The following is a 14910-nucleotide window of genomic DNA, read 5'->3' as shown; positions in this document are numbered from 1 at the left end:
AAAGCTTGAATGTCCTGTAGAATTGGATGAGAAGTCTGCTTCAGAAGAGCACTAGAGGGTACAAAATCCTTACGATAACAATGCACATGTAGACAAGACATCGGCAGATTCTCCTGACGACAGGAGAAAAGATTTGTGTCTTGGGAAGCGTTCTTCTTCATCGTGATTCCATTAACAGGATTTGAATGCAAACAAATGACAGCTTTGCAAGTCACTTGGTTCTGCCTTTTAACTTTCGTCGTCCAAAGGCATATTCCAAGAGCATATATTGAATAAAAGAAACACTGATTTCGAAAGTCAGACAGAATCCGTTCAACATCAATAGAGATGCGTGGCATTGAAAAAGATCATGTTTTGGTTTGACCATATATGAGATTCAAGAGGATAAAGATCTTCTTTAACATGTCAAACTCATGATCTTTTAATAGCCTAGATATTAAATCAGGCAACCACACGAGACAATTGATTATCCCTGAAAAACAGGAGTTTTAAAATTGATTCCTGTAAAACAAACAGCCCTTGCTAATGCACAGTCAACAAAAAGGTGATCAAGAGTTTCATCACAATTGCATGAAAAAGGACAAGATACATTGGCATGAAGATGATGCTCTCTTAAATGTCAATAGTTGGGAGAGCTCTATGCAAAATTTTCCATGCAAGAAGTTCGTATTTGAGAGGAAGTTGAAGCCTCCAAAGAACTCTCCAATGAAGGAAAGATGACAATGGAGAATTATTTTGAATCCTGCTACATAATAGTTCGAATCCTTTCTTTGCTGAATAATATCACCAGGAATCAAATTATTAGAACACCAAATAATCTTGTCCTTTGACTGCGAATAGGATAATGGTTTGTTGCAAATTAAACTGGAGATACGATTACGATATAAGGAGAGAATAAAAGGTTTGGTTCGGAGGATGATGTTAAGTTGGGTTTTGTCATGAAAAATGTACTATTTTATTTTGAAAAGTTTCATGTTTATTTTATTTTCAGAGAAAAAGATGGCAAGTTTTCGAGGGAAAAAAATTATTGATCCGAGAGCCGGATGCACGTGACTTCGACTTTTCAGGAAAAATGTACCATCTTATTTTGAACATTTTACATGTTTGGTTAATTTTCAGAATAGGATAATAATTAGTTTTGAAGGAAAAAAAATTAACTCAGGAGTTTCATACAATCTGACTTTGGTTTTCCAAGAAAAATGCACTATTTTATTCTTAAAAATTTAGATGCTTGGTTAATTTTCAGAATATGATGACAAGTTTTCAAAAAAAAAATCTTCAGAAGAGCATTGAAGAGTGTCAAAGAGGACAAGAGATGGATGACTTGCAAATACTTGCAAGTTCATGGAAGAAATTTGTTTTAGAAAGACGTGCAGAACGTGGAAGATTTCCAAAGATAATGGAAAACTATTTCAAACTTTTGAAGAGTGTTGAAGACTCACAAAATAAAACCACCGATGGAAGACTTTTGCTTGCATATACTTGCTTGTAAACTCATGGAAAAAAGTTGTAAATATGTGCATGTATATATATTTTGAAGAAAGTAGTGATTAATTATTTTGACTTAACATCATATCCTACCAACGAGCAGTGTAGTTGAAATTCAAGAGAAGAACTGATCCTTTATAAACATGATAAACTTAATTAAAATTTGAATTCTTATTAAGAGAGATATCCTCATTTAGTATCTAATCATGCTTCTAATAAGAGGATACATACTCAAGAAAAAAAAAAAACTTCATATCCTAATTCATTGACATGCAATAATTTTGTATATGTTGTCCTACTGTTTCCTTTCACTCCGTTGCAAAAAGATAGAGAGAAGATTTAAATTATCATATAATATGACCCTTCTATATATATCAAGGAAACTAAATGGTGATGTCTGTTTTTCTAAGTAACTACCCCTTCGTTTTTATTTATAGAAAAAAACTATTACTTTTAATTTATTTTTTTATATAAAAAAATCACATTTTTCAATAGACATTTATTACAAATTTTTTAAATCATCCCTTATATATTTATCATTTATAATCATAAGAAATAATTAATAAAGGCTTAATTAATATAATTAATAAAGAGTATTGTAGTCTAATTTTTATTTTCAAACATAATTAATATAGTTAACTAATTTTTTTAAATTGTGTGATGTAATTTGTTTATCCTACAAATAGAAATAAAGGAAGTACATGACTATATATATTAGTGCATATAAAAATTTGGTCAACCTGCCTGATTAAATCGTTAAACAATTAAATTAATATTTTAATTGATTTAATAAATGATCAATTTATAAATGGTTTGATGTAGTTTGGTAACGGTTTTGACCATCCCAATCAATGCTTTGACCGGTCTAGTTTTCATGAGTGGCTTGAAATTTATTATGGTATGTCCAGTTTTACATTGAAAATTAATCAAATCAATTACAGAGCTCTCCATGGTTTTTATCTCCTGTTCCAATATTGTGGTTTTAATAGCTTTTAACACAAAAATCAAACACACACTAAAATTTTAAGATGTATTTAATTGGCATATTCTTATTTGATATCGATGTTATATAAGCTCATGTGAATCTAAAATGTATTATTCTAATTCAGGACGTTCATTAATCTATTCAAGATATTCATGTTGGCAAGATAATTAAAAATATTTCAATAAAGGTTTGGTAACATTTTATGAAGAACTAAACAAAATTAGAACGCGAAGAAATATATGGAATAAAATATAATCATAACAGTCTAATTTCATAAAACCCAGATACGTACATTGAAACAAACATCAAAGATCCATCTCCCTCTCCAAGTCTCAACCAGTCACAGTCATGCCTTTACATTTCTTCATCGTCTCTCAGATATATATATATATATATATATCTCAAACCATCATCATCAATGATCACATGAAAGAAAAAACGATATGGCAGCAAAAGCAACAAGCAGCTCCACCATTATTATTGTGGCTGCTTTCATTGCAGCTCTCATCACAGGCACCAACATCACCACTGTCGTCTCCGACGACACCGCCCCAGTTCCCGGCGACAAGTCCCAGCTGAACAAATGGTTCAAGGAGAACGTGAAGCCATTGTCGACACAGTTACGACGACGAAGGACGATGATTCAACCTTCAGTTGCAGAAGCAGAGAAACGTGTGAGGATGGTGAAGGTGATGAAAGATGGAAGTGGGGACTTCAGGACGGTGACGGCGGCCATTAACAGCATCCCGGAAGGTAACCGGAGACGAGTGATTGTGTATATCGGAAGCGGGACTTACTATGAGAAGATAAAGATAGAGAAGACGAAGCCTTTTGTGACTCTTTATGGTGATCCTCAGAAATGGCCAAACTTGACTTTCCATGGAACTGCACAACGATTTGGAACCGTGGATAGCGCTTCGTTGATTGTTGAATCTGACTACTTCGTTGCTGTCAATCTCATTATTTCGGTTTGTATCATAACATTCATGTCTGCTTTGCGTGTGCATATATAAGGACAATTCACGTGTTTTGTTTTTAATCCTCATAGTTTATTCTCGTGCCAAATTCCTCATCCCTTCTATTGATCAGTGTAACTATATGTCCTTTTATTTTGAAAAATGTCTATAATAATGACAAAGAGATGACCTAAATAGTGTTTATTTTGTTGGCATGAACTTAACACTATTAAGTTATGTGATGATTTGAAAGTACTTTAGGCATGAATTGTATTTAAATCAACAAAATAAACAACCTTTGAGTTAGCTCACGGTTGATATGAGTATTTTCAAATTACAAGGCCCCAGATTGCAGACAGATTAAATAGAAGGGATGGGAAGTCCTGAAACTAAATTATAGGAACTAAAACCAAATATAGTTTAAAACCCTAGTTATTAGTTTTAAGTCTTATATATGAATAATATTATTTCTGCTAAAATTATGATAGAAAAATGTAATTATATATTGAATTTGTATCTAATCAATGCGCAGACGATTATAAATTTTTTTATTTATATGTTGCTAAAACATGACCATGTTAATCACTAATTTATATTGTTGTGTTTTATTTTGCTATATATAATATTTTTAGTATAATAATTGTTTGGTGGTATAGAACTCAGCACCAATGCCGAACGGGAAGATTGCGAGGCCGCAGGCGGTGGCGTTGAGGATTTCCGGCAACTATGCGGCGTTCTACAGATGCGCAATGTTAGGATATCAGGACACCATTTGTGACGACAGAGGCAAGCATTTTTTCAAAGATTGCTACATTCAGGGAACCATGGATTTCATTTTTGGAAGTGGCAAATCTCTTTATCTGGTAATTAATTAACCATCTGTATATATATTATCCTAATTGATTTCGTATCAAAATTAATTATAAGTAAATATTTCTAAGTATATTAAAATTTATATCATTTTAATGAGATTCATCATATATCAATCAAACCCTGCCTAAATTGAACCAATGGTCTTTTGGTTGCACAATTCTTATATTTTATAATTTGGTTATAAATCAAGTTCTTAAAGGACCCAAGGTATTTATTTAAAAAAAAAACTAATGATATTTTGTTAGCTCTAACTTGCTCCTCCGATGTTGTATATTAATCATTTTCTAAAAGTATAATTTTGTTCACTTTATAAGTTATTAGTTGATGTGATTGTTTTATTTTAAATTAAAATTTTTCAACTACCATTGAGAAGGGAAAGAAAGATAGAAAAATAATATTATATTATTTATTTATTTTTTGCTTTTTATTTGAAAGTTATATTTAAAATTTTATCTTTTTGTTTCTTATATTTTTGTTATATTGATATTGATGAAGTTAATAGAAATGACTTATAAATAAGATCGAAAGAAATATATTTTTTTTTTATAAATACGTTACATTGATGCTAATTTTAAAATACTTGTGTGAATAATTTGAAGAAATTAATATAATAAACACGAATTTGAGGGCAGAACGCAAGACTGAAGGTGGTGGGGAGAAACGGAGGGGTCATAGCAGCGCCAGCAAGGACGAATCAATCGGACGACACGTGTGGGTATTCGTTTGTGCATTGCGACATAAGCGGAACAGCCAATGGCACGTACTTGGGGAGAGCGTGGATGTCACATCCCAAGGTGGTCTACGCTTACACTTCCATGAGCTCAATTGTGAACCCTCTCGGCTGGGACGATAGCCCTCAAGGAGCTCCAAAGTAAGGCCTTTTCATTTCAATACTATCTCTTTCTTAAAAATCAAATTATGTTAAATTATTTTTTTTAAGGTGAATGGCAAATAAATTTCATCAAAGTAGGAAATTGTTAAAAAAGTGCGACCAAAATGGGTAATTATTCTGAAGTTCTTAAAGATTTATTTAACAACATTAATTATGTTTCTTACTCTTAATAAAATAATAGAAAATATAGTTGTTAAAATCTGAACTTAAATTGTTAATTCAAAAGGTTATAGAAAGCATAATTGTTATCATATATATATATATATATATATATAACTAAATTAAAGTTATGATGAATAGTTGTGTTGTTAATATATACATAAATTGAAATTGTTAGTACGCTGAAGTTGTTAAGATAAAAAGCGTGCTTATTATCGTCAAAACATAATTTCGCAAAAATTTATATCACATAAGCCCTAAAAACTTTAGAGTAATCCTTTCATTTTGTGGTACCCTTTTGTCATTTGCCAATTTTGATGAGATTTATTTGTCATTTTTCTTTACAAAAATGTGTTGGTTTCCCTAAATCTCACTTTTAATCATTTGCATTAGAAGTTGCCTCTATTGATAAAAATCCATTAGGTTAAACGATAATTTCACTCTTAAGATTGGAGGTATATCAATGTTTAAAATTTTAAACTCAATTTTTAATATAATAATTCTTTTTAACTTTCAAAAATAGTACAATATTGCCCTCGCTGTTAACTTTGATTATTAATTAATTAAAAAATTATAAAAACAGACTTATAAAATTGCATGAAAGGACAACAAATTACAAAAAATGACCATTCGCTAACATTTTTTAACAGTAGAGGGATATTGCACCATTTTTAAATTTTGAATGAAAACATTGCACTAAAAACAAATTTAAAGTCCCAGATGTTGTTAGACCTATAGTTTAAGAAGCAAATTTTTCATTTAACCTAAATTCTTTTTATGAAACACGATGCTTCCTATGTCTTTGAATGTTATTCTCCCTATGTATGAAACTTGTTATAAATTAATTTCATCTTGAATTAATAAATGCATTAATGGAATGTTAAAACGTGTAGCACTGTGTATTATGGAGAGTACAAGAACAAAGGAGTAGGTGCGAGGAGGACAGGACGTGCAAATTTCACAAAGTGGCTTAGACGTTCAGAGGCTTTACCATTCATCACTCTCAGCTACATTGAGGCTTCCAAGTGGTTGCTTCCTCCCCCAACACTTCCTTAGCCTTAGTCAAATTTTGTGACCCAATTTTATGTTCTTATTATAGGATTGAAGAGTGGGTTTCCACATTAGTGCTCATCAAATTGCGGTGCTTATTATTGTTTTGAACAAGTCAGAGACTAATTTAAATCTAATTTGGACTGTTTAATTTAAAGTTTTAGGGACCCGTCTGATTGATTGTGTTTTCATTTTTTTCTCCTTCTATTCACTAAATGGTATGGAAAATTTTGGTGTTTCTTTCATTTTTTTACCTTCTTTAATTTATATCTTTGAGCATAATAACTACTTTCACGTGTTTTTTCTCCCCAAAAAAACAAAGTTCAACTCTGACGTTAGCCTCATCCTTTCGATAATTAGTCCAAGAAAATTTAGGACCAGGTTGATGGATAACAGTAGCCGAGATTGATCAATACGTGAAACGAATTGCATGCAACCACTCGTAGAAGAACAAGAATATAATTGACCTTATCTTTTGTATAGTTAAGATCTAATTAAAATCACCAATTAACATCCACAGCATAGTCATAGTTGGAGCAGTACGTGCATATCTTCTGCAAGGAGTTGGCAATAACATATATGAGGAGGTATAAACGAAGTTACACTAAAATCAATTTTGCCAAATTTAACAATAATTGGACCTTTCAAATGTGTTTTTGACAAATATAAACTGAAAATTAAACACTTACTTAGTTTCTAAAAGATAAACAAAGTTAGCCCATGCAGACTTGATTGACATAAAACAACCTAATTTTAAAGCTATTACAGGAAGAAATTAGTTTTTTTTTTTTGTGAACAAAATTAACCCAAACGTTACATTACATTTTTTTTAAAAAAAGAAAAGTTTATATTTATTTATATTTGTTTTGTTTCATACTGTAATTTCACCTCCATTTTTTTAAATATATCTATTATTTCATTGTAATAAATCACTGCAAATTAATATTTGAAAATTTTTTTGGTGGAATATATTTAGATGCAACTTTTTTGTTAAATCTTCTATATACATTAGCAGGATATAATTAAAAAATTCTATGTTACTTTGTATCTGGTATACATTGCAGAAAAGATACCTAACTATATATAAAAATATAGCTCTATGTTCTCATTATAGTTTTATGGGATTGTACATTTTGGCAAATTAAAAGTAACCCAAAGCTGTTTTTTTTTATAATTAAAATGATTTTAAACGGAAACTAGACATGCAATCCAAACATAAGAGATTTATTTTATTCCTTATAACCTCAACATTTTAAACCAAAACAGATCATCTTAAATATTTTATTATCTTGATAAAAGTAGTATATAGAAGAAAATAATATATGTTGGCTTAATTCTGAAGCGTGGCACTCCTTGCTTGTAACAGGCGTGCCATAGGAGCCATATGTCCTCTAGTGTGTCAGAGAGTTCAGTGACTGTGGGTTCTTAAGGTTCATCACAATTTTCTTAGAGAGTTTCAGTTATTAAAAGTCTTTGCCTCTTAGAAAATGAAAATGTATATGCTTGGAAGGAAGTAACCACTCATTACTTAGAAATCAGTACAAGTCTGGGGGAACATAATGGTTCAAGTTATCAGAGTTGAGAAGCAAAGTAACAAATCTAGTTTTTACCTAAGATCACAAAATGGTCATGCAAAGCGAGGTTTTGACCATAACTGTTTGAGAGTCTATTGGGTTTTTTTTTAAAAAAAAAAATAGAGAGTCTATTGAGTTTTGATGATTGAGTGATGATCCTTGCCTGTTGACCGTCCTCCTCCTTTTATTTGATCAGGCAATTGCTCCACATTTGACTTTAAATTTTTCCTGCCAAGAGCGAGCTATAACTGTCCGTGCCATCTATAGGAGCTATAGATGTTCCACACTATGGAATATGGCTGTACAGAAGTCCTCCAATCCTATTCGACCCAATTTGATTTAAAAAGATTCAATTCTTTTCGGTCTTATTAAAAACTAGTCCTTTAAAACTAAAAAGACTAAATTGTTTTTTTTGAGTTGGACTGGACTACTGGATCACTTGATCCAATTTAGTCTTATTAAATTTATTTAATATGATTATAATTAATTTACTAATTAACTATTAATAATTTAATAAGTTTAGTTTCTCACACGACCACATGCTCAGACTAGGAATTTAATAATCTGGCACCTGGATTGTAATTGAATTTTTTTTGTTGTTGAAAATTATTATGGATTTATTATGATTATAAGTGTTTTTATTATTTTAATTGAGTTTATTAGATTGAAATGGATTATTGCTTCTAATAGAAGAAAAAAAAGGGAAAAAAGTTCAATGAATACTAGACCAATAAGATTAGTCTCTCAATTTTATAGACTAAGTTTAATCCTATTAATTTTTAAATATTACTGAATCAGACTGAATTATGGATTGCCTAACTCAATTCTTTTTATGAAAGAAATCAAACTCCAAACTAAGTCGAAGTTCAATCCCATCCAATCATTTGTACAGCCTTACTATGAGAGAGTGCCTTGTCGAGTGCATCTTGTTTCTCACGAACGTTGGGGCGTGTCTGGACTTTGTCGCTGCTATCTCAAAACGCAACGTTCCCTTGATCCGCTCGGGTTCAGCCTCTAGGGATGTATCCGGTTAGGCTTCTCCTATGCCTCTCATTTTTGGCCCACTAATAAGCAGTCCAAACAATATATATATTATAAGTGCGTGCGTGTAAAATTCAAACGTTTTTCAAATTAAATGAGAAGGATTTAAATGCTACTTTAATTATGCTATTAACTTATCCATCTGTTACTTTAAGACAATAACAACACTATACATTGCTGTTTTTACTACAGCAACAAAAGAAGACCAAGTCCTATTTAATTTTTAAAGAGAAGTAAATGATCAGTTTTGAAATTTACCAACAATATGGCCACTCGCAATTTTAGTTAAATTCATAATTCAAGATGTTGAAACTTGAAACAAACAGCGAAGAGCTCTCCAAATCTCACAAATCTAACCATATCAACTCCTATAAATTGCACTGTCCCTCAAAAAAAATATTCCATAGCTCAACCCAATCAAACTCAGAAAAAAAAAATTATCTATAAAAAATATAGAAAAAAATTAAAAAAAAAAAAACCATGACGGTGGCCACCAAAATAAGTCGTGTTTCTTCAATTCAGGTGGCCGTGGTGGCGGTCATCGTCGCCGCCACGGCGGTGTTATCCGACGACAATGTGCCGATCCCGTCAGACAAAGATCAATTGGACCAATGGTTCTCACAGAACGTGCAGCCATTATCTGGCCGGAAGGGAACTCTGGACCCAGACCTGGTGGCCGCAGAAGCTTCTCCGAAGGTTGTTAAGGTTTCACAAGACGGAAGCGGCGACTTCAAGACGATCACCGACGCGATTAACAGCGTTCCGGTGAATAACGCGAAGCGAGTGATCATCAAAATCGCCGGTGGAGTTTATACAGAGAAGGTCACGATTGATAGGACGAAGGATTTCATCACTCTCCTTGGTGATCCAAAAAACATGCCTAACTTGACCTATGGTGGCACCGCCAAACAATACGGCACCGTTGATAGTGCTACACTCATTACCAACGGAAATTACTTCGTCGCTGCAAATATTATTTTCTCGGTTTGTATATACATTCAATTCTTACGTGTTTTTAGACATGTTTGTGTTCTTAGTTTTGATCTCTCAAGTTTATCTCAATTATCAGTTTGATACTTAAACTTTAATCTTTATCAATCAAATCACCAAAATTTCTCCTTCAAATCAAAAAGACTAATTATATATATGGTTTTGAAAATAAGTAAGACAAATTTAAAAGATTAAAAGTTTCATTTGCTTGATATATAATAATAATAATAATAATAATAATGAAACTTATGGTAAGTTTAACTCATCATTTTTCAATTTTTTTCACAAAGATCGAGAATTTACTGAATTTTCTAAGGAATTAGGTGTGATAGAGTTGAATACCTGGGAATAAGTCATGGTATATAATTCACTGACTTATATATTTAGTCATGTTTGGATTTATCTGCGTCTAACGGAGCATGCTTGTTTGGTGAATATAGGTTTTTAGTACTAATTAGCAATAATGTTTGATTGAATGTTTGTGTTGATCTATCAGAAGAGTGCATGAATATAATTTAGAATTATCCAGTTATTATTGTCAAAATTAAGCATGATGTTGAATATTGATAATATATCATTTAGACATTATAATTTTGTGGTGTCATGGTATGTGCACATGGTCATGAATTTAAAATCAGGTTGATTTATTTCTGAAATTAACATGACAAATTTTATAGAAAAATATTAAAATATAGAATTTTGAAATGTATTCTTCTGCTTAAAAGTAAATAAATACAAGGTTTTTTTTTTTTTTGCCTCCAACATATATATTACTAAGGTACTCTTTATTCGTCTTAAATTTATAGTGCGTTATTGCATTAATATTTGGATCCGTATAAATACAATTGATTAATGCATGTTACGTTAATAAACTTGAACTATAAGTTGTTTCACACATATTCTATATCTATTAAATTATATTTGTCTTTAAACTGAGAAATTTTATGAAGTTTAGAAACAAACCGAAAGATTATCTAAATCTAAATAATATACATTATAATATTTTCATAACACATATTATCTAACTTCCCAAAAAAAAAATGGTGAGCCTCTTATACTTCTATTACACAAAGATGCATGTGATAATTTTTCATTTTCCCTATGACATTGATCATTTATGAGACTAACGAACACTTGATCTTAATATATTGATGGTAGAATTCGGCGCCGATACCGGACGGGCGAAGGGAGGGAGCTCAGGCGGTGGCGATCCGTGTGTCCGGCGACAAGTCCGCCTTCTACAACTGCGTGTTATTAGGGTTTCAAGACACGCTATGTGATGACAGAGGAAACCATTTGTTCAAGGACTGTACAATCCAAGGCACAGTTGATTTCATATTTGGGAGCGGCAAGTCGCTGTATCTGAACACAAAGCTGGTGGTGGTGGGGAACGTCGGCGGCGTGATCGCAGCTCAGGCGAGAGAGAGCGACGACGACACCATAGGGTACTCGTTTGTTCACTGTGACATAAGTGGGAGTGCCAATGGGACGTTCTTGGGAAGAGCATGGATGTCTCATGGCAGAGTTGTGTATGCTTACACTTCCATGAGTGACATTATTACTCCTCTTGGTTGGAACATCAACAACCATCCTTCTATGGCTCAGTACGTACTTAATTACTCTCTCTCTCTCTCTCTCTCTCTCTCTCTCTCTCTCTCTCTCTCTCTCTCTCTTGTAAATATATAGAATCCACATGTTATTTGGGTTTAAGATATTTAACTACTTCACGAGGAATATAAAAAAAAAAACTAGTTAAAAGTAATTTATATCATGTAAATTGTTAATATATATATATATATATATATCACTACTTTTTGAGACTATTTTGAAATTACAATTAACTTATTTTAATTTCCTTATTTAGTTTCTTTGAGAATGAATCCTATGGAATTGAGAATTTATGAATTTTATGAAGTTTGTCTTTGAAAAAAAGAGAAAATATTTCATATTTTATAAAAATAATAAAATGAATAAAAGTATAAAAAAGGGAACTTTACAAAAATTCATGAATATCAATTTTAGGGTATTTAATTAAGTCCAATTTCTCTCTTATCTGAAATCTCGCTAAGTAACACAATAATAAGTGTATTTGTGGAAAAGGAGAATTTTGATGTTATTGATTTATTGCAAATTAGTTTATATTTAGGAGCATAAAAAAAAACTTCTAGATGGCATCTTAAATAATTAAGGACTAGAAGAAGGAGCAGCATTTGTTTTTGTTTTAATTAAGTTCAATAGAATGGAAATGTAAAAAGGCAATACGGGAAAATTAATAAATAAAAAAAAGACTCATTTTCCCCTACATTTTTTCAAAGCAAATCACTTCATCATATGAATATTTAAATATATTTATATTCTACCAAATATATAATGATTAAAAAAACATTTATATGTCAATGGTCAACTATTTTAATAACAACGCCATCTTCTTTACTTGAAAGAAGTTCTAAGTTCAAACTCAGCTTTGACATACATGTGTGAGCATGTAGGTGTGTGTGTCTTCCTTTTTATGGGAAAATGCTAGGTTAGGAGTAAAATTTAAAAAAAAAATTTATACCACATATAAAACATATATACGTAACATACTATTCCATCCTCATCCTCATCCTCATCCCCTTGTTTTTTAGTATTTTCTACTCATCTTACTTCCCAAACACGCCATTAGAGTTAGTAAATTAGTAGAGAAAAGATAATAAATAAACCCCATTTTTATGAGATCCACAAATTTGTTCACACTATTCTCTTTGCTTCCATAAAATTCACATGACAAATTATACGTATCGTTTTTGTGATTTATTTAATTAAATGTATGTGTGTGTATTGAATGAAATTCAATTTATTGTATTTTTAATTTAACATTATATAAATGCAGGACGGTATATTTTGGAGAGTATCAGAACAGCGGAGATGGTGCAAATACCAAAGGACGTGCCCCCTTCACAAAGTTCCTTAGTGATGCTGATGCCAAGGAATTCCTTTCTCTTGGCTTCATTCAAGCTTCTGAGTGGCTGCTTCCTCCTCCTCAAGCCTAATTTTTTTTTATTTACTTTCAATCTTATTTTTATTTCCACAAGAGTGTACATTTTTTTTCTGGACCTGGATAAGAGTACACATTTAATCATCTAATTTTATGTAATATTTTAATTTGATCTTTTAATTTTATAAAATATATATATGTTTTCAGTCCTCTAATTACCTTAACATTATAAGTCTTGAAATGATTATTTCTTGTTTTAATTATAATTTTTTTTCTTAATGAAACTAACGATATTGATGGTAGAAGATTGACAATTAAAGATATTGTATAAAATTAAGTGATTAAAATAAAATATTGTATAAAATTAAAGAAAAAAAATGTACTTTTGCCTTTTATGTTTAATTGATATGAATAATTTTCAAAGAGCCATGGATTAATTAGTTGATGATTGAAGAATAGAATCGATATAGAGTACTCTTGTTTAATCAATCCATATAGCATATGGGGGATACGTTTCAAATTTTCACTTTTTTTCAGACCACAATATAAGTCATTTTTTAAAAACAAAATATAGAGTATTGGGTAAATTTTATATTTTTTTTTCATTTGTACCCTTGTTTATTTTATTCCTTGTCTTTAACTGATTCATATTTAAAGACCATAGATATGTTACAAGGAACTCTTAAAAAGACATAAATAGAAAGATGTGTACATTTTTTAAAAATTAAGGTTTTAATTAATATTTTTTGTAAATTGTAAATTAATTAACAATAATATATATTATAATCAGGGAGTATGTGTATACAAGGAGCAATGTGTGATGTGATTGTAGGCATAGGTACAAGGTGTAAATGTAATTTTACTAATTTGATTAATAAAAAAATTGGTTTTATTCTGTTCTATTTTTATTATTTTTCTTATTCAATCTTTATATATGCTTCTCGGTTTTTCTTGAAAAAATTAAGTATATTTAAAGTTGAATTATTTTTCAATTAATTATTAAATATATGTTGGCAAAAAAAGTAACTGACAATTCAATTTTTAATTAATAATCAAAATTTTGAAATGTTAAAAAAGTTATTATTGAAAAATATTAGTTATCAAGTTTAATGGTGCAATCTTACGACAAACAAATGCCTAAATTAAAAAGGATAAGCACCAAAAGAAAATTAGATCTAATAAAAGAGGTACAACTTGTTAAAATTCTTGACTCTTATTTAGTATTTAATCATGTTCTGAATTGGCTGTACACAATTGAAAAAATAAAGTAGTAGTGAATTTTTTTTATTAATCTTAAATATGAAGAGAAAAGGAAAAATTTTTGAGAGAGAGAGAGAGAGAGAGAGAGAGAGAGAGAGAGAGAGAGAGAGAAGGGAGAAGAAGACAAATAAGCCACATCACATCTTTTGGGTGGATTATTTATCTGGATGTGTGCATAGTCATCAACCACATCACATAACATTAACCATGTTAATCGGCCGGGGGGTAAAAAGATTGACATGTAAAATACAAGGGTGTAATTGTAACAAATGAAATTACATGGGCCTAAATAAAAATTAAAACAAATTATAAGAATTTACAAATATGTTTTTCGTATATTACACATATCTTTGTATTTTAAATTTCTGAAAATTGCATCTCATTTATCACATTGTATCCTATCAAACATACACGCTTTACATGTATTAAAAACAGTTACATTCTTCAAAATTAACATTAAGTTCAGAAAATAACTTAAATTTAAAACTTTGAATAATATTGAAAGATTGAACATAAAAAAATATCTTTGTAATAATTATAAAGTAACTCATTATATCATATGTATAAAAAATAAGAAAAAAATGATTAAACTTCCATACTTTAACATTGTATACTCGTTGTTGCCCCAAAAAAAAAAAAAAAAAACAATGCCTTACATACTAGTT

The 14910-nt window shown here is 30.5% G+C and overlaps 2 protein-coding genes across 2 annotated transcripts; both read left to right on the top strand.

The window, feature by feature from the left end:
* The first annotated feature begins 2916 nt into the window (after window positions 1–2916).
* Window positions 2917–6409, top strand: LOC129296117 (putative pectinesterase 63). Its single transcript, XM_054934714.1, has 4 exons — window positions 2917–3441; window positions 4086–4292; window positions 4935–5173; window positions 6247–6409. The coding sequence occupies exons 1-4, from the start codon at window positions 2917–2919 to the stop codon at window positions 6407–6409; spliced, it is 1134 nt and encodes a 377-aa protein (XP_054790689.1).
* Window positions 6410–9471: 3062 nt separating this feature from the next.
* Window positions 9472–13114, top strand: LOC129296116 (pectinesterase PPME1-like). Its single transcript, XM_054934713.1, has 3 exons — window positions 9472–10002; window positions 11167–11612; window positions 12881–13114. The coding sequence occupies exons 1-3, from the start codon at window positions 9499–9501 to the stop codon at window positions 13038–13040; spliced, it is 1110 nt and encodes a 369-aa protein (XP_054790688.1). The 5' UTR covers window positions 9472–9498; the 3' UTR covers window positions 13041–13114.
* Window positions 13115–14910: the final 1796 nt, after the last annotated feature.

This window comes from Prosopis cineraria, unplaced genomic scaffold (assembly GCF_029017545.1).
Source record: "Prosopis cineraria cultivar Desert tree isolate PC_DT_omini unplaced genomic scaffold, ASM2901754v1 PC260, whole genome shotgun sequence".
NCBI lineage: Eukaryota > Viridiplantae > Streptophyta > Magnoliopsida > Fabales > Fabaceae > Prosopis > Prosopis cineraria.
Note: the sequence above shows the minus strand (reverse complement) of the source record. Positions and strands in the feature narration are given on the sequence as shown.